Source organism: Acanthochromis polyacanthus, chromosome 11 (assembly GCF_021347895.1).
Source record: "Acanthochromis polyacanthus isolate Apoly-LR-REF ecotype Palm Island chromosome 11, KAUST_Apoly_ChrSc, whole genome shotgun sequence".
NCBI lineage: Eukaryota > Metazoa > Chordata > Actinopteri > Pomacentridae > Acanthochromis > Acanthochromis polyacanthus.
This window is the reverse complement of record NC_067123.1, coordinates 3,515,571-3,535,910: the sequence shown is the minus strand read 5'-3', so window position 1 is coordinate 3,535,910 and position 20,340 is coordinate 3,515,571. Positions and strand designations below refer to the sequence as shown.

Sequence of the window (20,340 nt, the reverse complement as noted above, 5' to 3'; positions counted from 1 at the left end):
AATGTAAAATATGCAAAAAATCATATATTTTAAATTTTTGCATACTCTATATTTTATTTATATATCTATATAAAATTTTTACTTGTTTTATATACTGTATATATTTTTTGCTTTTAAACAATATGTATACTATAGATTTTCACATATTTTTATAATATATATAATAAAATAAGTAATGCAAAAAAATACATTAAAACCACATAATAAAAAATATAGTTGTAAAATTGGAAAATAAAAAAATCTACAGTATACATAGTTTAAAAACACAAAATAATAAAATGAATCTATATGTAAAAGTTAAAAATATTAAATATTAGATAGATAGATAGATAGATAGATAGATAGATAGATAGATAGATAGATAGATAGATAGATAGATACTAAATAATAACAAACTGAAATAAAAACATGTCATGAAAAAACATAAAATGCACAAAAAGGTGTAATAACAATCATTCAGTGTGGAAAAAAAAACTTTAAAAATGATTCAGTAAAAACATGTAGTACAACATATTGTGTGTGACAAGAATTGTTTGTGATTAGTTAAATTAATGTGTGATTAAATGTAAAAGAAAGCAGCATTCAAAAATATAGAGGTGAAAAACATTTAATGTGAAAAAGAGTTTGAATAATGACTTGTACATTTAATATTTCCAAATAAAATAATAGAAAATAATTATAATCCACTGAGTATTTGCACTGCAGTACTTAAATACCTTCTACTATTACATATATATGTTATAGTTTCTATTGTGAACACTGTGCAGATGCTGTTTTGATTATTTATTAACTGGATTTATTGGTGTTTTTAGATCAGCTACTTCCGGTTTCTCTCTGATCTCTCGGTTCCTCCCAGCGGAGGATTCGGACCGAACCGATCCAGAAACAAGCTCCGGTCCTTCAGACTGGACCTGGATCCTCTACCAGAGTCTGACATGTTCTGTAGGAGGGTCAGGAGAGTCTGAGAAGGTCTAAACCCGGAGCCGAGCCGCGACGAGCCGCTGCTGTCATGTGGTTTGTGGGAAAACCCGTATTGGATCTCTGTGGTCACCTGGGCACAGAACCTGAAAAAAGTGGGGCTGAGGAGCTGAATGTCGGCGGATGATTGGCAGAGAGAAGCTCTGAGTCCAAGAATAAAGTCAGGAAAAACACACAGCACCGTAGAAACACAAAATAAAGGAAATAATCCCCACGTAAAGCAGGAAAATGTAGAAATAAGCGGAGAAAAGACGCAGGAATCCGTTTTTTAAGCTCCAAACTGAGCAGACTGGGAGTCACGTGGAGGCAACATGACAAGAAATGAAATCTCACAGAAACGCAGACGATTTTAGGGCAGAAAACGCGCATTTTGCCCTTTCCTAAAGCGCTCTAACTGATCCACTCCATGTCTTATCGGGCGCATGTCGCAGCCGCAGCTTTGCGCGGACAAACTGCAGCTGTGCGCCGCAGAGCAACAAATCCGGGACAGAGGGGACAAAAAGAAACCCGGCAGATCCTCCACACGGGAACCCTTCTTCCATCCGAGCCTCCAGCCGTCACCTCCAGCCTCGGTGCCGGTGCTCGACCCGGACCCGGAGCCGCGCCGCCGCCGCCGTGACGCTGCGTAAAAGCCGGAGCGCTTCTCGTTGTTTGCTGCGCTCCTCCGCAGCGGCCTCCATTTTAGCTGCTCGCCCGGCCGCTGCCTCACGTGTCCTGGACTGTCTTCCTCACATGACCCGTGTGTTTGTCCCCGTGATCAGCGCTTCCATCTCCGTGAATCAGTGTCGTTGAAAGTCGGCGTGTTTTTTTTTTTTTCTTCGCTCCACCGGCGGCTCCATGGAGATGCTGGAGCAGAGTCTGGACAGCTCGGCCAGGTGAGACCCGCCGCCGGCCGCTTCCTGCCCCGCCGCGGCCCCCTGCAGGCCCCGAACCAGCCCGGCAACACTTTGGACGTGTTTTAGAGGAGATGCTGCAGATCTGTGCGCATTTTCTCCAAACATGGAACGAAACCCGCAGCGGCAGTTTGTTCTGTTTTTAATGGATCATCTAAATAATCTGAGCTGCTGCTTCAGAAATAAACCAAACCAAACCTCTGAGAGCCTCAGGAAGCTTCAGCTTTACTTCCACTGAGCTCACATCAAACTGAACCACTTTAAATCCTCTCATGTTCTCGGTTTTTCTCCTGGAAGCAGCAGTGAACTACTTTCTGTTGTGTTTGTGTTTGTGTTGCTTCCCGCTGCGGCCTGCTGGGGGCGCTGTGCTCCTGCAGCTCATTACTGATAAATGAGGTTTAATTCTGTCTGTAGGTTAAAATGTGCGTTTCTTTTCTGCGTCTTTGGTTTCAAACTGACTCACTGCTGCTGTCTTTTTTCTCTCTTTGTGTTTCAGTCACGACAAACAGGAAGCAGAGGAGGTGGTGCAGCTGCAGGAAGGTTCGGCTTCACACCACAAGCAGTCCGCCAGAGCGACAACACAGCTCCAAAAACTGAAACCATAGAAACTATGCACACAAACAATATGTGTGTTCACGGCATACAGAAAAAAATGACAAAAAACTGCACGTAAAACGACAAAAATATGAGCAAAGGACAGAAATCGGACAAAAAAGACAAAAAAGTTAGAAAGCAGCAACAAAATGGACAAAATCAAGAACAAAATATTACCAAAAGGAAACAAAAACTGTAAAACACGAGACAAATGTCAAAAAAGAGACAAAAAGCAACAAAAACAAGACAAAATATGAGAAATATGACAAACAAAATAACAAAAAATTACAAAGCGACCAAAAAAATGGACAAACGACAAAAATGAGAAGCAAAAATGAGAAAAGACACAAAATAAAACTAAAAATTAGCCAAAAAAGTTACAAAGCGACCAAAAAAATACACAAACAGCAAATGCGAGACAAAAACAAAACGACAAAAATATGAGACAGCACGAAGCAAAACGAAAGAGACAAAAAAGTTACAAACAGATTTAAAAAATGGACATGCAACAAAAGCGATAAACAAAATGACTTAATAAACAACACAAGTAGGACAAAACAAACAAGACAAGAAACAAAATGGGGAAAAAAACGAGAGAAATGACAAAAGAGACAAAAAACAACAAAAACAAGACAAACTATTACAAAGCGAGACACAAAACAACAATGAGCAATCTAGTATTTTACTTTTGGATCAAAACAACTTGTATTTGTAGCAGATAAATCAGACAACCTAATGGGTTTTATGTTGACAAAAACAAGACACAAACGATGCTCAAAACAACAAACAAAGCGAAACACAAAACGACAAAAAAGAAAACAAATAACAAGGAAAGACGAAACGACAAAAGACCAAAAACAAGACAAGATATTAGAAAAACGAGACACAAAGCAACAAAAACATGAGACTAATGACGCTACACAAAACAAAAATGAGACAAAAACGTTACAAAGCAACAAAAAATGAAACCAATGACAAAAATGAGGCACAAAAAAGCAAATAAACCAAAACACAAAATGACAAAAATAAGACAAACGAGACAAAACGACAAAAACATGAGAAAAAGTCAGACAAGAAAAGACAAATAAGAACAAAAACAGACAAAATATTACAAAAATGAGACACTAAGCGACAACAGAACAAAGAACAATCTGGTATTTTAGTTTATGATCAGAACAACTTGTCATGGTCTAGAAATGATTTTAAATTTATACTTTTACTAATTTACAATCTGCAGTTAATGTCTTCTCTGTAATTTTTACACTTTGAGGGCCGGATTGGACCCTCTGGAGGACCGCTTTTGGCCCACGGGCCTCATGTTGGACACCCCTGTTCTTTCTTCATCGTTGTTGTAAACAAACTTTGTGTTCCAGGCGAGGGCAGCGACGAGGCGACTGCAGTCACCATCACTGGAGTTCCTCAGGCTGCGTTCGCCGAACACAATGTTCAGTATCAGTTCAGGACAGACAACAGTGGAGGACAGGTGAGACTGAACACAAACACGATAACACAACGTCACAACAACGTCACAACAACGTCACAAACAATGTCAACAATATCAGCAACATCACATGATGTCACAGCAACATAACACGAGACCGTCAACACATTGCAACTGGGGATGCAAATTATCGAGTAATTCATTAATCGATAGTTGTTTCATTTTATCGATCGATTAATTGATAAGCGGCAATTTTTCTGAGAAGCTGAATTTCCCTCTGAATCAATAGGTTCCTTTCTACTAAAATGCTATCTTTCTTATGAAAGAGAAAATGCAAATCATATTCCATAGCCCTGTAAGCTGCAGTCAATTCCAGCCGTTTTCAGTACAAAAAATCGCTAATATTTTATTTGTAAATAAAAATATGATGAGAAATACAGGGAATATTGGACGCCCATCGCGAGGTGCATTTCCTTGAAAACGACCTATTCGTGGATTTTATACCGACTTCAGGACATGTTTTGGACAAAATAGTTTACTGGCTTGTGTCGTCTGGATGTAAAAGGTTGGATTATGGCCGTTTTTTGTGGAATATTTTCATCTGTGTGTAATAATGAACCCGGAAATGTGAGTCACGCTGTGTGCTTTGAAGCCGTGTATAGAGAACGGATGGATGGATATTCGTTGTTTGTTGGACAAATGTGTTTTTCTCACCCGCTGTGGTAATCACATCTGAAAGTGGTTTATACCGGCGGATTCATGAGAATCTAAGCTTTCCATCGGTGTGTAGTGTTTGTATAATCGCGTTGGCAGTGTCGTTCTATTTCGAAAAATGCTTATGCAGATATCAAAACGGCCCGCCTGCGGGCCGCTGAACCTTAACAGCTAAAAGATTTATTCTTAACAGCAGGGAACAACACATTCACAAATGGAACAGTCCGTTGTGAGGGCCACATTCTAGGTTGAAAGTTGTGTTTTTAACTGCCTTCTTCCTCGCGTAGCTTGCTTCCATGCGGGTAGTTACTGTTGTTCTGGAGGGAATATCGTATCTTGACTCGATGTACTTTATTACCTCTGTCCTTCAACGACATTTATTGGCAGCATGTCTGTAGTAACCATGTCACATATCCGCTGGGTAATGCCCTCTGCCTTCGTGGAGTCACATACGCTTCGTCCCAACGCTGCGGTGATTGTCGGCTGAGAGCTACTCGCTCCTCACAGCACAGCTGAATGTGATGTATTGAGGTGATAATTTAGTGAAGTTGTGGAGGAGTTGTACTTTGAAATACTTCCACAGATTGTGCATTTGGCGTCTTTGTCATCACTAACCAACTCAAAGTGGTTCCATACCGAACTCCGTCTGCTCTTCATCCTGCCAGCTTTCAGCTTCTTGTTTGTCTTGTTGTTGTCATCAGAGGCCAGCTTCTCTTCTCTTGTGTTCCCGGGTGTGCGTCTAAGAAGTCTGGCGTCAAGCGCGCCCTCATGCGGGCTGGCGGGGAATTACAAGTGCAAAACACAATTAATTGCAATTATCATATTTTAATTGAGTAATTTCTTATCGACAATTAATCGACAATCGATTAATTGTTTGCATCCCTAATTGCAACACGTCACAACAACAGAGCAACAACACTGCAAACGTCACATGACAGCATACACAACAATACAGCAATATCACAACGTCACAACTTAAACATTGTCACAACTAGGGATGTGTATGACCAGTCGTTTAATCGTTTAACCGCCTACTCATTTATTAAACGTTTAGTATTTTATAGTCGGTTAAACGCTGCATTAAGCATCATGCTCCTTGTTCTTTGCGCCTCTGCATCGGCTTCTTTGTAAACAGGCTGAGCAGCCAGAGAGAGAACTGCTCCTCCTCCCCTCCCCTCACACGCACACGTAGCGGGGGGGGGGGCGGTCGACCTCCGGATGACACGTTCATTTCTCCAAACCTACACCGCCTGTCCGTTGGCAATTAGTCGGTTCGGAAATTAGTCGAAATTCCCATCCCTAGTCACAACATGACGATGAGTGGCATGGCTCAGTGGGTAGAGCGGCCGTCTTGTAACTGGAAGGTTGCCGGTTCGATCCCCGGCCCGTCGCGCTCATGTCGAGGTGTCCCTGAGCAAGACACCGAACCCCTGATTGCTCCTGGTGGGTCGTGGTTAGCGCCTTGCATGTCAGCTTCCACCATCAGTGTGTGAATGAGTGAATGTGACGTATCATGTAAAGCGCTTCGGATGAAAGCGCTATATAAATACAACCATTTATGATTTACAACATCATAGCATACACAACAACAGAAGACAGCATCACAACACTCATGTCCCAAACAACATCACCACATCAGCAACAATATTGCAACGTCACATGACAACATCACAACAGTACAACAGTGTCACAACAATGCAGCAGCAACAATACAACACAATCACAACAACATCACAGCAACATTTCAGTGTAACATCACAATGTCACAACACAACATCACAACACAACAGTGTCACAACGCCACAAACATTACAGCAACATAAGACAACGTCACCACATCGCAACACGTCACAACATCAGAGCAACATCTCAAACGTCACAGTATACACAGAACTATCACAATGTCACAACAACAACGTCACAACAGCATGACAACACAACGTCACAGCAACATCACAGTATAGGCAACAGAAGACAGCGTCACAACACACGTCACAAACAACATCACAGCATCAGAGCAACAATATCACAGCAAAACATCATCACAACAATGCAACAACATTGTCACAACAACAGCGTCACGACAACACACCACAGCAATGTCACAACATCAGAGCAACATCACAGCAATGTCACAACATCAGAGCAACATCACAACAGTGTCACAACATCACAAACAACATCACAGTATAGGCAACAGAAGACAGCGTCACAACACACGTCACAAACAACATCACAGCATCAGAGCAACAATAGCACAGCAAAACATCATCACAACAATGCAACAACATTGTCACAACAACAGCGTCACGACAACACACCACAGCAATGTCACAACATCAGAGCAACATCACAACAGTGTCACAACATCACAAACAACATCACAGTATAGGCAACAGAAGACAGCGTCACAACACACGTCACAAACAACATCACAGCATCAGAGCAACAATATCACAGCAAAACATCATCACAACAATGCAACAACATTGTCACAACAACAGCGTCACGACAACACATCACAGCAACGTCACAACATCAGAGCAACATCACAACAACATCACAGGCACACAACAACAACATCAGAGCAACATCACAACAGCAACACAAGACAACGCCACCGCATTGCAACACGTCACTACAACATCACAACAACGTAACAGCATCATCACAGCAGCACATCTTACTTCATCCTCTGTCTGTCAGGATTCTAGACTCCAGCTGATTCTGAGGTTCTGACTCGGAGCAGCTCAGTAAAACTGAATTAAACGTGTTATTCTTAAATCTTTGATCTGATCCGGTGTAAAGTTTGCAGCCTGAAGGTAACCTCAGGTGTGTGCTGTCGTCTCCAGGTGACCTACCGGGTGGTCCAGGTAACAGACGACCACTTAGAGGCTGCAGGTGATGCCAGCGGAGCCGTCAGCGTCGTCTCCACCGCCGCCTTCGCCGGAGCTCCTCAGGCCGTCGCTCAGGTGAGTCGCAGGCGAACCATTCTGGAGCCGATTCCGGTTTGTCGGCGTGAGATCAGACGACTGAATGTGTGGTTTATTTCTGGTTTAACCTCCACGATGCAGAAAACGCGTCTGAGTTCTCGCTTTGTACGATATTCAAGTAACTGGAGTAATATCGGACGTTTGTTCGTCGTTAAGGACACGTTTCGACTCTTTTTGGACAAATCTGGAGTCACTGTGGACTGATTTGAAGATTTTAAAACACGTTTTTGTGGTTTTAGGTAACTTTTGTTTAATTTAAATGATTTTTTTGAGTAATTTTGCACAATTTTGGAACATTTTGGCAAAATTCTGAGCCATTTTTAACAAATTTTGCATAATTTGAGACAATTTCTGTGTTATTTTGAACAATATAATAGTTTATTTCCTTTTAAACATCCAGGATGCTAATGCTTCTGATTATTTTCAGTATATTTCAGTAGAGAGGAGGGTCAAAGCTTTATTCTGAGCCTCAGAACTTCATCAGTCCAGCAGATAGAACCAGGAAATTTAGGAGGAGAAACAAATCTGAGTTCTGATAAAACTGACACCAGATCAGTTTAAATCCATCCAGGTGTCTCAGTCTGAAGAATCAATGTAGTTTCAGTTCATTTCCTTGATAACCAGCTTTCATCATCAGTATTATGGGATGTATCAACGTGTGGTGCAGAATAAGCACAAAAGGACGCAAACCAACTAAAATGTGGCAAAAAAGAACCAACGTTTGGTACAAAATGAGCACAAAAAAACACCAAACAATCAAAATGTGACGCAAAATGACCACGAAGTTACGGAAAGCAACAAAAATATGATAGAAAATGACTCGAAAATACCACAAAATGATGCTAAACAAAACAATTTCATCCATTCAGATGTTGTAGTCCAAAGAATAAATCTGGTTTCTGTTCATTTTCTCTATAAACAGCAGGGATCATCAGTATTATGGGATGTATCCTGGTGTGAACAGTTTAGAGTCCTACAAACAATCACTGGATGTGTTTCTGTTTTCTGATGATTCACCAGAGAAAACTGTAAAAAGGTCATTTTGGGTAAACTTTAAGGCTTATATCAGCATGTTTTACGTACATTTTAATCATTTTTTAACAACTTTGGGTCACTCTGGAGAAGTTTTTGTCATTATGGACAGAAATGTAGTAATTTAGGAGACTTTTGGGTTCTTTTGGACGTCTTTGGACTCATTTCACACAATTCTTGAGTCATTCTGGACAAGTTTAGGGGGAAAAGTGCATTCTGGGTAAAATTTAAGGCTCATATCAGCATGTTGGGAGGTGGCTGGTCAGAACTATTAGAGACAATGGAAGGATCACTTTACACACATTTTAATTGTTTAGTTTAACAGAATTTTGCTCAAAGCGGCTCCAAAGTCGTCGTAAAAGACAAAAAAAGTCCTAAATGACTGAAAACGTGTCCAATGCCACAAAAATGGTTCAGAATGACTCAAAATGTGTCTAATGCGATAAAACGTGTCGAAAAGGAACCAACATTTGTCCAGAATCACTCGGAATAGTCTGGAATTAGTCAAAAATGGTCAAAAACAACTTGAAAAATGTCCAAAACTGTTTTTAACCTCTTTCCAAATTTGTTCAAAATAAACAAATTTTGTACATTTTGATCATTTTTGACAATTTTGGGTCATTTTAGAGAAGTTTTTGTTACTTTGAGCAAAAACTGACGAATTTAGGGGACATTTCTGATCATTTTGCGTGACTTTTGGGTTGTTTTTGGACCTCTTTTGACTCATTTCGCACAATTCTTGAGTCATTCTGGATAAGTTTAGATGGAAAAGGTTATTTAATGTTCATATCAGCGTGTTGGAAGGTGGTTGGTCAGAACAATTAGAGACGATGGAAGAAGAAACCAGGATCATCTAGAGACAGGGTTCATTCTGTGGCTCAACAGTTCTCTAATGTATTCCTGTTTTCAGACTGTGTAATGTGTGGATTTGTCGTCGTTTCTGATCATTCCTCCGTTTGTTCCTCTGCAGGCCGTCATCCAGAACCCCTTCAGTAACGGAGGGAGTCCTGGAGGAGAGACGGTCGGAGGAGAAACACGCTTCGCTTATTTTCCCGCCGCCACCGTCAGCGATGGAACAGCGACGGCCGTATCGGTTCAGGCGACGGCCGACCCGACCATCACACAGGCAGGAGGTGAGAAACCTTAGAGAAGCAATGTGTGTTTATTTTAAAATGTTCTCACAGTTATTTACTGAGGCCACATTTAACATTTATGGCCTAGTGATGTGTAAACTGCCGCAGCAACACGACGACTTCCTCCAGAGGATCATTGACTTATTCTAGTTACTATATTATTTATGTGCACACTAGTTAAAATATGACATTTTGGTATTGTGAATAATCGCATTGTAGTGGTCAAAAAAATCATAAAACAATCTCATAAAAATACAGTAATTTTCCCCTTACATGACATTTCACTTTAGATGTTTTTGAATTTTTTGCACATTATATTTTTTACATAATTTTTTCTTATGTATTTACACTATATTTTTGTTTTTATATTTATTTATTTTATATTTTCTACAAGTTTGCACACTGAATTTTTTACATTTCATTTTTTTTCTACAAATTTGTCCAGTATGTATATTCTATATTTTTAATAAGACATTTTTTACAGTTTTGGACACTGTATTTTTTATATTGCATATTTTCATATTCAGTTTTTTTACATTGCTTTTTCTTTCATATTTACATTATATTTGTATTTTTGTTACATGTTTTCTAGAAATTTGCACACCCATTTTTTTTTTTTTTTGTCATTTCATTTTTTCTCTACAAATTTTCCCAGTATATATTTTGTACATTTTTTTTACATTTTCAAACACTGCATATTTTTTCGAAAATATTTTTTACAGTTTTGCACACTGTTTTTTTGTATTACATATTTTCTTATTTTTCCACATTTTTGCACTCTGTTTTTAACGTTACTTTTTCTTTCATATTTACACTATATTTAATTTCTTTTATTTTTTCCACACTGAATTTTTTACGCTGTATTTTTCATTTCATGTTTTGTTTTGTGTTTTTGCACACTACATTTTTACATTAGTTTTTCTTTCACATTTAAACTTTTTTTTAAATTTCTACGCACTGAATTCTTTACACTATATATTTTCATTAAATGTTTTTTTCTACAAATTTTCCCAGTACAGATTTTTGCTTGTTTTGTTTACGTTTTCAAGCACTGTATATTTTTACCCTGTATAATTTTTCATAAAATATTTTTTACAGTTTTGCACAATTAATTTTTTTACAGTTATTTTTTTCCTACCAATTTGCCGAGTCTTTTTTTTTTTTTTGCTTTTTTTGTATATTCAGTCACTGTATATTTTTACCCTGTATTTTTTTTCCTAAAATATTTTTCAAATTTTTGCACACTGAATTTTTTCCACTATATTTTTTGATTTTTTTAAGTTTGCACATTATATATTTTGGACATTTTCAAGCACTGTATATTTTATTAGAAAATATTTTTTACAGTTTTGCACACTTTATATTTTACAGCATATATTATGCATTATTACATTATACATTTTCACATTTTTGCACACTGAATTTTTTCACATTTACTGACATTACTCGTGAAGGTTTTGAGCCTAAATCTTTCTTGTTCAGCGTAACTCTGGCTGTGATTCTAGCCGCTGTGATTTCCTGCTGATGATCAATAATAATCTACCAATCGATTGATCTTCTGCCCTGTTGACTGCAGGTCAGTTCTACGTGATGATGAGCCCCCCCGAGGTGCTGCAGACCACCACCCCTCGGACCATCGCTCCTCGAACACACACCTACACCACGTAAGTACAACTCCTCTTTTACCCACAGTTTCCTCCCTGAAGTCACCAAACCACCACAAGTTCCTCCTCACATGTTGACCGACCTCCACATCTCCTCCTCCTCTTCCTCTTCCTCCTCCTCCTCCTCTGGATGATTGTCATGTGTACAAAAACTAAATCCGTCATTTAAACCTCCACATTCTGTCCTACTTACCTGCCGTCCCCAGAGACCTCGGTGAAAGCGAGATGTTGCAGCAGGGCAGCTCAAACTGGTGAGAAGATCTTTCACATACGAACCCCCCCCCATCCCCAAACCCTCAACATCCCATAATAGAGTCCCAGTTAGGTGATTTACTAAACCAGTGGCAGGTTTTGTTCACGTGCAGCGTCTTTTTAAGGAGAATTCTGCTTCATTTCGTCCACTTTTCTGATTTATGGGATATGTTTTGTTGCTCACTAACTTCTTGGGCTCTGCTGAAAAGATTCTGGGAAAACCAGAACAACTGCTTTGGAATTAATATTATTATTATTATTATTTTACACATTTTAAGCTGTTTACATTACATACAGTGGCAAGAAAAGGTGTGAACTTTTTGAAATTTCATGGTTTTCTGAAATAATTTGTCACAAAATGTCACAAATATAATGCACCTAAAATAATAACAAAAGAAATTAGAATCCTTCATGTCTTTATTGAGAACAATCATAAAAACCTCATAGTTCTAGTGTAAAAGGTACGTGAACCCTCGAGTTAATGGCCTAAAAAAGCTAATTGGAGTCAGGTGTTGGCGTACCTGCAGTCTTGTTCAGAGAATGAGTTTGGAGGCGTGGACTGGAACTACTTTGATGGATAAAAACCACTTTTTGAATTTGCTTTGCACAAATATGTGAGGCATGCCTCGCCAAAAACAGCTTTCAGAGAATCTACCATCAAGAATCGCTGATTTACATAAAGCGAGTTACAAGGTGATTTTAAAGACTTTAGAAATTCACCGGTCTGTAGTTAGACAAATGATCTACAGATGGAGACACTTTGGGACTGTGGATACTCTATCAAGAAGTGGACACCCAGTCAAAATGACGCCAAGAGCACAACGAAGACTCCTCAGTAAGGTCAAGAAACAACCCTGAGTCAAGCAGAGTGTCTATGGCAGGACGCCAGGGACGAAGCAACTGCTGACTAACAAGAACATTACTGCACACCTGAAGTTTGTGAAAGATCACATAGACACTCCACATCGGTATGAACAAAATGTTTGGACTGATTAGACAAAGACTGAAGTATTTGGAACGACCAAACCCTTTTCCCTCGCTTGAGGAAGCAACGGTGAGTTGTTTCCTCAAGCGAAGAGTTCAAATATCTCAGGATCTTGTTCACAAGTGATGGGAAAATGGAGCAAGAGATGGACAGGTGGATTGGTGGCGTTGGCAGTAATAAAAGCGTTGTACCAAACCGTTATGGTGAAGAGCGAGCTGAGCCGCAAGGTGAAACTCTCGATTTACCGTCCATCTATGTTCCAACCCTCACCTATGGTCATGAGCTCTGGGTAGAGACTGAAAGAATGAGATCGTGGATACAAGCATCTGAAATGAGCTTCCTCTGTAGGGTGTCTGGACTAGGCCTTAGAGATAGGAGAAGATCAGACATCTGGAGGGAGCTCAGAGTAGAGCTGCATCCTTCACCTCTAAAGGAACTAGTTGAGGTGGTTTGGACATCTGATTCCTCCAGGGAGACTTCCTTTGGAGGTGTTCTGAACACGTCCACCTGGGAGGAGACCCCGGGGTAGACCTAGAACCCTTTGGAGGGATTATATAGCTCATCTGACCTGGGAATGCCTCGGGATCCTCCAGGAAGAGCTGGAAAGTGTTGTTGGGAATAGGGACGTCTGGAATGACCTGCTGCCTCCATGACCCCACCCCGGATAAACAGAAGGAAATGGATGGATGGATGGATGGATGGAAAGAACAGCACTACATCTGCACTGAATATCATCATGGAAACATCATCCCAACCATCCGACCATAAAGCATGGTGGAGGAATCGTCATGATGTGGGCCAGCTTGCAATCATCGAGGGGAACATGAATTCCCAAAAGCGTCAAAAAATTCTTCAGGATAATGTGAGAACGTTTAGCTGAAACTCTGTAGAAGTTGGGTGATTCAGCAACGGGACAATGACCCAAAACACTGGATCAAGTCCACAACAGAATGACTACAGAAAAACTAAATCCACCTTTTGGAGTGGCCCAATCACAGCCTACACCTAAACCCAACAGAGATGGTGTGGAATGAACTAAAGAGAGATGAGATGACAGACAAAGGAAGTTCTGCAGGAAGAATGGGCCAAAACTCCTTCTGAACGATGTGAAGGTCTGATCCTGAGCTACAGGAAGCTCCTGGTTGAGGTTGTTGCTGCCAAAGGGGGGTCAACCAGTTATTAATTCCAAGGACTCATTTACTTTTTCCACAACCATTTTGAATGAGTACAATGAAGACATCAGAGTTTATTTTGTGTTATTCTTTAGGGACATGTGTGAAAACTAGATCACCGTTTGTGACAAATTAATGTAAAAAAAACTTTAAATTCCAAAAGGTTTTTCTTGCTGCTGTATTTGTAGATTAACCTGCACATTAATGGACTCTGGATGGTCTCATAACTTGTAATTCCTCCATTACATGTCCAGCTGATTTGTCTCATAACACTTAATGTCTGCAGAGTTTTGCTCCGTTGCTCTTGATCTTCTCTTGCAGCTGATTTTGAATCTCCAGGATGTTTATCAAAGCTGCAGATTCATTGGTTTTAGTTGCACCATAAATTCCTCTCATAAATTCCCACCTGACCTCCTCAGAGTCTGTTGGGTTGATAACTTTAGTTTATTTAATGAAACCATGTAAAGTTCAATCTTCACTCTATAGGTATTTCAGAGTTCCAGGTCCTTAAAGTCCGTAGAGGTGCATCCACATCTTTTCATGAGTTTTCCATCATTTCTGAGAATATATTGAAGCCAGTGTAGATAAAAGACTTTATTTTGGTCTCAGATGAATGTGTCTGTGATTAGATCAGGTGGAAGGTTTCCATGGATATAGATCAGTAATTCATTTAGCAAAATGTGGATTCCAGGCAGCGAGTTTGTGTTTTGTGCTTTTTGATAAGCTTGTTGTAATTAACCTCTTCTAAACTCCATGAATCAGAAAGTCCGAAGTTAGCAAGATACTCATCCATATTAATGGAGAAACAGCAGGATGAAATGTGAGTGAGTTCTCCTTTACAGTCAGAAACTCACCCACAAAGTGACTCTTCGTTAGACCTGAAGGCTCTTTCTCTACAAATGTCAACAAACCAGATCAACAGGTTCTTGCCATCTCAGAAGAGTTGTTTCTATTCCTTCTGTGACACCAGTAGTTTCTTGTTCTTCTAGTTTAGTGGTTAATAATCAGCTTAATGTGACCTGACATGGAGCTTTAGTGTCAGACGGTTGTTTTTCTTTGTGTCTTCACAGGAAGGTGGAAGGTCCACGAGCTCCTCGAGACGAGAGGCGACGAGCGCAACACAACGAAGGTTAGAAGTTCTTGAAAACATGGAGGGCGCAGGACGTTAAATCTAGTATTTAACTGTTTCTTTTTCACTTTGTAGACCTCTGGAGAGCCTGGAATTTAATTTGAACCTTTTAACCCTTTGCGCTTCAGTGCGCTTCAGTGTCCCGCCCGCGGTACCCTTTGAGATTTGCTAAAGTATTTTGCTTAATTGACCGACGCTGCAAACTCGATGATAGAAACACTATACATCGATGGAAAGCTTAGATTCTCATGAATCTGCCGGTATAAACCACTTTCAGATGTGATTACCACAGCGGGTAATATAAACACATTTGTCCGACAAACAACGAATATCCATCCATCCGTTATCTATACACGGTGGTTTGTTACACAGCGCGACTCGCATTTCCGGGTTCATTATTACACATAGATGAAAATATTCCACAAAAAACGGCCATAATCCAACCTTGGACATCCAGACGAAACAAGCCAGTAACATATTTTGTCCAAAACATGTCCTGAAGTCGGTATATGATCCACGAATAGGTCGTTTTCGAGGAAATGCACCTCGCGATGGGCGTCCAATATTCCCTGTATTTCTCGTCATATTTTTTGTACTGAAAATGGCTGGAATTGACTGCAGCTTAAAGGGTTAATGAGTCCTGACTGTTTAAGAAATCATCACAGAAGCAAAGTTTAACCACAGATGAGCTAGTTTGGCTTTAAATCTCAGTTGGCTCCTTTTAATGCAGGTGATAATTGGAGTTAATTACTGCTTTTGCAGAGAAATGTGTGTCAGAAAGGTTTGTTATCTCAACTTTAGATGTATAAATCACAGCTTTTTTCTGTCATTGCAGTGGAGCGAAGAAGAAGAGACAAGATCAATAACTGGATCGTCACACTGTCGAAGATCATCCCCGACTGCAGCGTGGACAGTCGAACCGGAGCGGTGAGCGACCGGCCTCTGAATGCTGCATCTGAGAGTTTGTAGCGACAGATGGCCGTTATTCTGCACACCTGTTATTAGGGCTAGATTAAAGCTGTAAAGATCAGGGTGTTTTTAGGTCATGCTGCTGAGATGAACTAGTTTGACCTGAAAACAGCTGTTTAATGTTGGAGATCTTTTCGAATTTGCTTCAAACTTCCACATTTTCTCATATATTACAGCTACAACACCTATAAAAACGCTTCCCTCCATTTTAAAAAAATCTCTTTTTATTGCCATCCAACATTGAATCATGGCAAATTAATTTTTGACAAGAATTTCCAAAAAAGACTCTTTCATGTCAAAGTAAAATGGATTCAGTGTCAAAGAGCAAAACAAAGGAGAAAATGCAGCATTTTTTTAAATGCAGCATTTGTTTATTAGTTATTGATGATCAGAAATTTCCAAAGCATTGTAGTACTTTTTCTACATTCTGTACTTCAATTTCTACATTTTCTGTGCATCCTGCAGACTTAGTCAGATTGAAACAGCTTCTCTTTGACCTGTATTAGCTTTAGGCAGGGCGGTTAAGGTTACCTGATGTGTAAACAAGCATTAGTGGAAGCCGTTAGTCACTGCAGGAAAGTTTGGAGAAGGTTTTAAAGACATGTCAACATCCGTCCTGTTCCAGAGTAAAGGAGGCATCCTGTCCAAAGCCTGTGATTACATCCGGGAGCTCCGTCAGAGCAACCAACGACTGCAGGAGAGTTACAAGGAGGTGGAGCGAGTGGAGATGGACAACGAGCTGCTGAGACAACAGGTAGACCTGCTTCTCCATGGGCTTAAAACGCTGCTCAAACTGCTTTCAAAATTCAGTTTATATAGCAATATTAAGCCAAGTACTGCATTCAGTGGAAGTAAGTGCTTCACACCATGATGCTGCCTCCACCATGCTTCATGTTATAATGCTGCCATCACTGTTTCACATCATGACGCTGCCACCACCGTGCTTTACAGTGGGGATGGTGTGTTGGGACCTTGACAGAAACAGCACAACTATGTCTGAAGGGTGTTCTGTGCTGACAGTTAGAATGACATAAATGACATGGATGGCAATTTTCCACGGATCCGCGGACTTAATTTCAAATTTGAACATTTCTGTGAATCGTCTAAATCTGTTGAGAAAATTTTAGGGGGGGTTAGGTACTTCCTGAAGCTAGATTTTCACTGAAGCTATTGTTCGATTGTAAACAGCCCAGCGATTGGATAGCTTGAAGCTTGGACCAATCAAATTGCTCGTAGCATTCTTTGTCACAAATTCATAGCACCGTGTTCGACTCGGATATTTGGAGATTTGGTATCGTCTTCAGTGGAAAAATTAGATTTTTAACGAAGGATCAGGAGTCATCAGTCACAGAAATTGACAAAAGTGTCAAAAATAAGTTCCGATGGGAATGGCTGGAGAGAAAAATCACTGTGAAGGTCAAAATTGGCTCAAAGATCGACGAGGTAACAGAAACACTTGGACAATTTCTGAAGAAGCCAGACGTGACCGGAAATGCTTTTTGTGTGTATTGTAAAGATTTGACTAACTACGGATCGCGTGGATGCGTAGCACTGTTAGACCACGCGTCAAAAGTGAAGAAACATGCCGAAACGCTTCCCATCCGGCGGAGCAACTATTCATTGGGATCAGCGTTTTCAAAACTAACGTCGACAGTGGACAAGATGCAGAAAGAAGACTGGGCAAAAGCTTCAGCCAACAAGAGGAAACGCTTGGAGACAGTTACACTAGCAGCATCAACAGCTACTTCAAGTGCCAAGGCAAAAGAAACATTGAAGGAGAAGGAAATGGCTGCAAGAAAAGCCCACCAGCAGGAGTTGAAAAGGAAGGCTGTCCAGAGACTTACACAGCTTGCTGCAAAGAGAAGAAAATTGGCAAAATAGGAGTGTTGCCGTGAACTGACTTGTATATAGTGTACATAGTAGTATAGAACTCTTATAGATTTCTGAAATATTTTGAACTGAAGATAGTGAGAAAAGATTGAAGAACAAGTTAACTTTTCATTAAATTTGCTGACTTATTTAAGTCTAGTATTATGTTTTTGATCATTTTTATCAGTCTAAATGACTTCTATTTTACTATAAATCTCTCAGCTTCAGCCCCCCCCCCCAAGTCAATAATTTTCAGCTGAAATCAGAATTTCCTGTTGCCATCCCTGAAATGAATACAAAGGAACAGGTGAAAGTAGAATTTCTTTGATTATTTATTTTTGAAAAAATGACCAAACCTGGAGTCAACATGTGCAACATTTTTCCAAGTGTCTGCAGGTGTTTTCAGTGTTGCTGGTGTCTCCACACACTACAGATATTTTACTTCTTTCATGCTTATCTGATACCTGCTCTGTGGAGACACACCCTGCAGTTCAGATGAAAACTCCCTGAATTTTTGTTCTGACTGTTGGTTTCAGATGAGTCACTCATGGTGTGGTGGTTGCATCAAAGAGTGCCGAATTTTTATTTTTTTACAGCCTCCAGTTTCTTTTTTAGTGAATCTTTAAGCGAAGCACGTAGAATAAAGATATTTTAATGAAACATCACAACTTCAAGCTAAAATTTGGTTAAGTTTTGCGATGAGTAGTTCAAACACTGTTGTTTTTTACAGTTTCTGGCTCTGATAAATGTTTTAACTGGAGACTTTATTCATCCTCTGGGGGGAAATCAAGGTATCCAGTTGCCCATGCATACTACATGCAAGAAAAATAAGGTGCAGTTTGTGCTGGTAGATGAACAGAGTTAAGAAACTGTCTGCAGGAGGAGTGTGTCTAAATGAATGTGATTTCTGAACCCACTGGTGGATTCTGGGCTTCACAAACCAGACGACTTTCTTGTCTAATATTCTGTTTTGCGTTCTCCCAGATCGAGGAACTGAAGAACGACAACGCGCTGCTTCGAGCTCAGCTACAGCAGCACGGCATCGAGTTGAACGGAGATGCGACGCCGCAGTGACGGAGGACCGAACACGAACACCCTCCAAGCAGGAACCACAACCAGAGACTATTCGCATCTGAAATCGGACCACGAATAAACACAAAGACTGCAGGCCGGCGTCTGTTTTTACGTTAAATTATAAACCTGCCACAGATGATTTCACAGCTTCACCTTTTTATCGTCACTCCTTCCTTTTTTTGTTTGTTTGTTTCTCTGTTGACATTTGCTGTGTTTGAAACTACTAAATGTGACATTGAGGATGATAAGTTCCCGTTTTTTTGTTTTTTTGGTCGTTCTTTTAATTTATTAGTTTTTAAGGAACGTGTGCACAGAGAGACAACCAAGAAAAGCTGCGTTTACTGTTTCCACGGCGACGAACAAACAGTCTCATGATGCTTTTACGGTCGGTTTTCACTTCCTGCCTCGTAACACTGACACTCCAAAGCACCGGGAAAACTATGGGACTAGTCAGAGCGGCTCGGCTACGATGGAGGTTTTGTTTGGAGGGAGAGTCCAGGTGTTGACACAGCTCAGGTAAACAGGAAGGTGCACCGGCGAAGCTGCTCCCGGCTCATGAAGTCCCTCTGCGGAGTCCAGGTTGCGTTTGTGGCCCCGATAGATGCACTGTACAGAAAAAAAACTCAAACTGAGATGATTTTCCTCTCGTGAATCATTTCTGTCGGGCATTAAACCCTCAGCGGGTTTGTGTATCTGAGGTTCGCCAGGTGAGGTCCTGCCGCAGCTAACGGACATGAGCTTGGCTTCTGCTCCATTCTTTGCGATATTCTCGAACACCGAAGCGCTTTCTTCGGAATGAGAGGAGACGAGCGATGATAGTTAGAACTAACCAGCTTTTGTCTACACTGAAAGTCACCACAGCATGAAATATAACCACTGGCATGACTAATGCTGATACTACAATAAAACTGAAGTGTTTGTACCACAGCGTTGGAGTACTTTCTGCTTTTCAGGTCGTCTGGTCTGGACGTCAAACCAAACCTGTGGTTCAGAATTGCACTGGGAAAAAAAGCCCTCTCAAAACAACAACAAAACTTATTTCAAGGAACTTTTACCTAGAACAAGTGAAAAACGGCTTGGTAAGATTTCTTGAAATAAGATATAATATTTAGAATATTGAAATCTTAAAACAAGACGATAAACGCGACGCAAAAAGACAAAAACGTCAACAGGTTATGCAAACATGTGAGACACATGCCATGTATAATAATTATTTAAAATGTCGATTTAAAAAATGTTCCCACAATTACAAGAGACATCAATGAAAAATATAAAACCAAAAGAAATGAGACTTAAATTAGATTTTAACTATTTTATTAGAGATCCAGTTTGGTCATCAGGGGGTGGACAAGAGAGAAATGGTATTTTAGGGGAACTCCAGACTTATTTGGTATTTAAAATATTTTAAACATTCTTTTCTCCTAGTTGTTTTAGATTTGGTCTCAGGA

General features: G+C 40.1%; 1 protein-coding gene across 2 annotated transcripts; it reads left to right on the top strand.

Annotated features, from left to right (window-relative positions):
- Positions 1–1,184: 1,184 nt before the first annotated feature.
- usf2 (upstream transcription factor 2, c-fos interacting) lies at positions 1,185–19,814 on the top strand. 2 transcript variants are annotated; one of them, XM_051955376.1, is made up of 11 exons: positions 1,185–1,853; positions 2,368–2,411; positions 3,839–3,948; positions 7,473–7,592; positions 9,616–9,778; positions 11,355–11,442; positions 11,649–11,693; positions 14,922–14,980; positions 15,816–15,907; positions 16,575–16,703; positions 18,803–19,814. In XM_051955376.1, the coding sequence occupies exons 1-11, from the start codon at positions 1,816–1,818 to the stop codon at positions 18,890–18,892; spliced, it is 978 nt and encodes a 325-aa protein (XP_051811336.1). In that variant the 5' UTR covers positions 1,185–1,815; the 3' UTR covers positions 18,893–19,814. The 2 variants fall into 2 exon arrangements, with proteins under 2 accessions (XP_051811336.1, XP_051811338.1); XM_051955378.1 differs by lacking the exon at positions 11,649–11,693.
- The last annotated feature ends 526 nt before the right edge of the window (positions 19,815–20,340 follow it).

Excerpts from the sequence above, each read along its gene's own strand:
- usf2 (XM_051955376.1), top strand. The coding sequence starts at position 1,816 with ATGGAGATGCTGGAGCAGAGTCTGGACAGCTCGGCCAG. Across the intron at positions 7,593-9,615 it reads CTCCTCAGGCCGTCGCTCAG|GCCGTCATCCAGAACCCCTT; the intron begins GTGAGTCGCAGG and ends GTTCCTCTGCAG. Across the intron at positions 16,704-18,802 it reads ACGAGCTGCTGAGACAACAG|ATCGAGGAACTGAAGAACGA; the intron begins GTAGACCTGCTT and ends GCGTTCTCCCAG.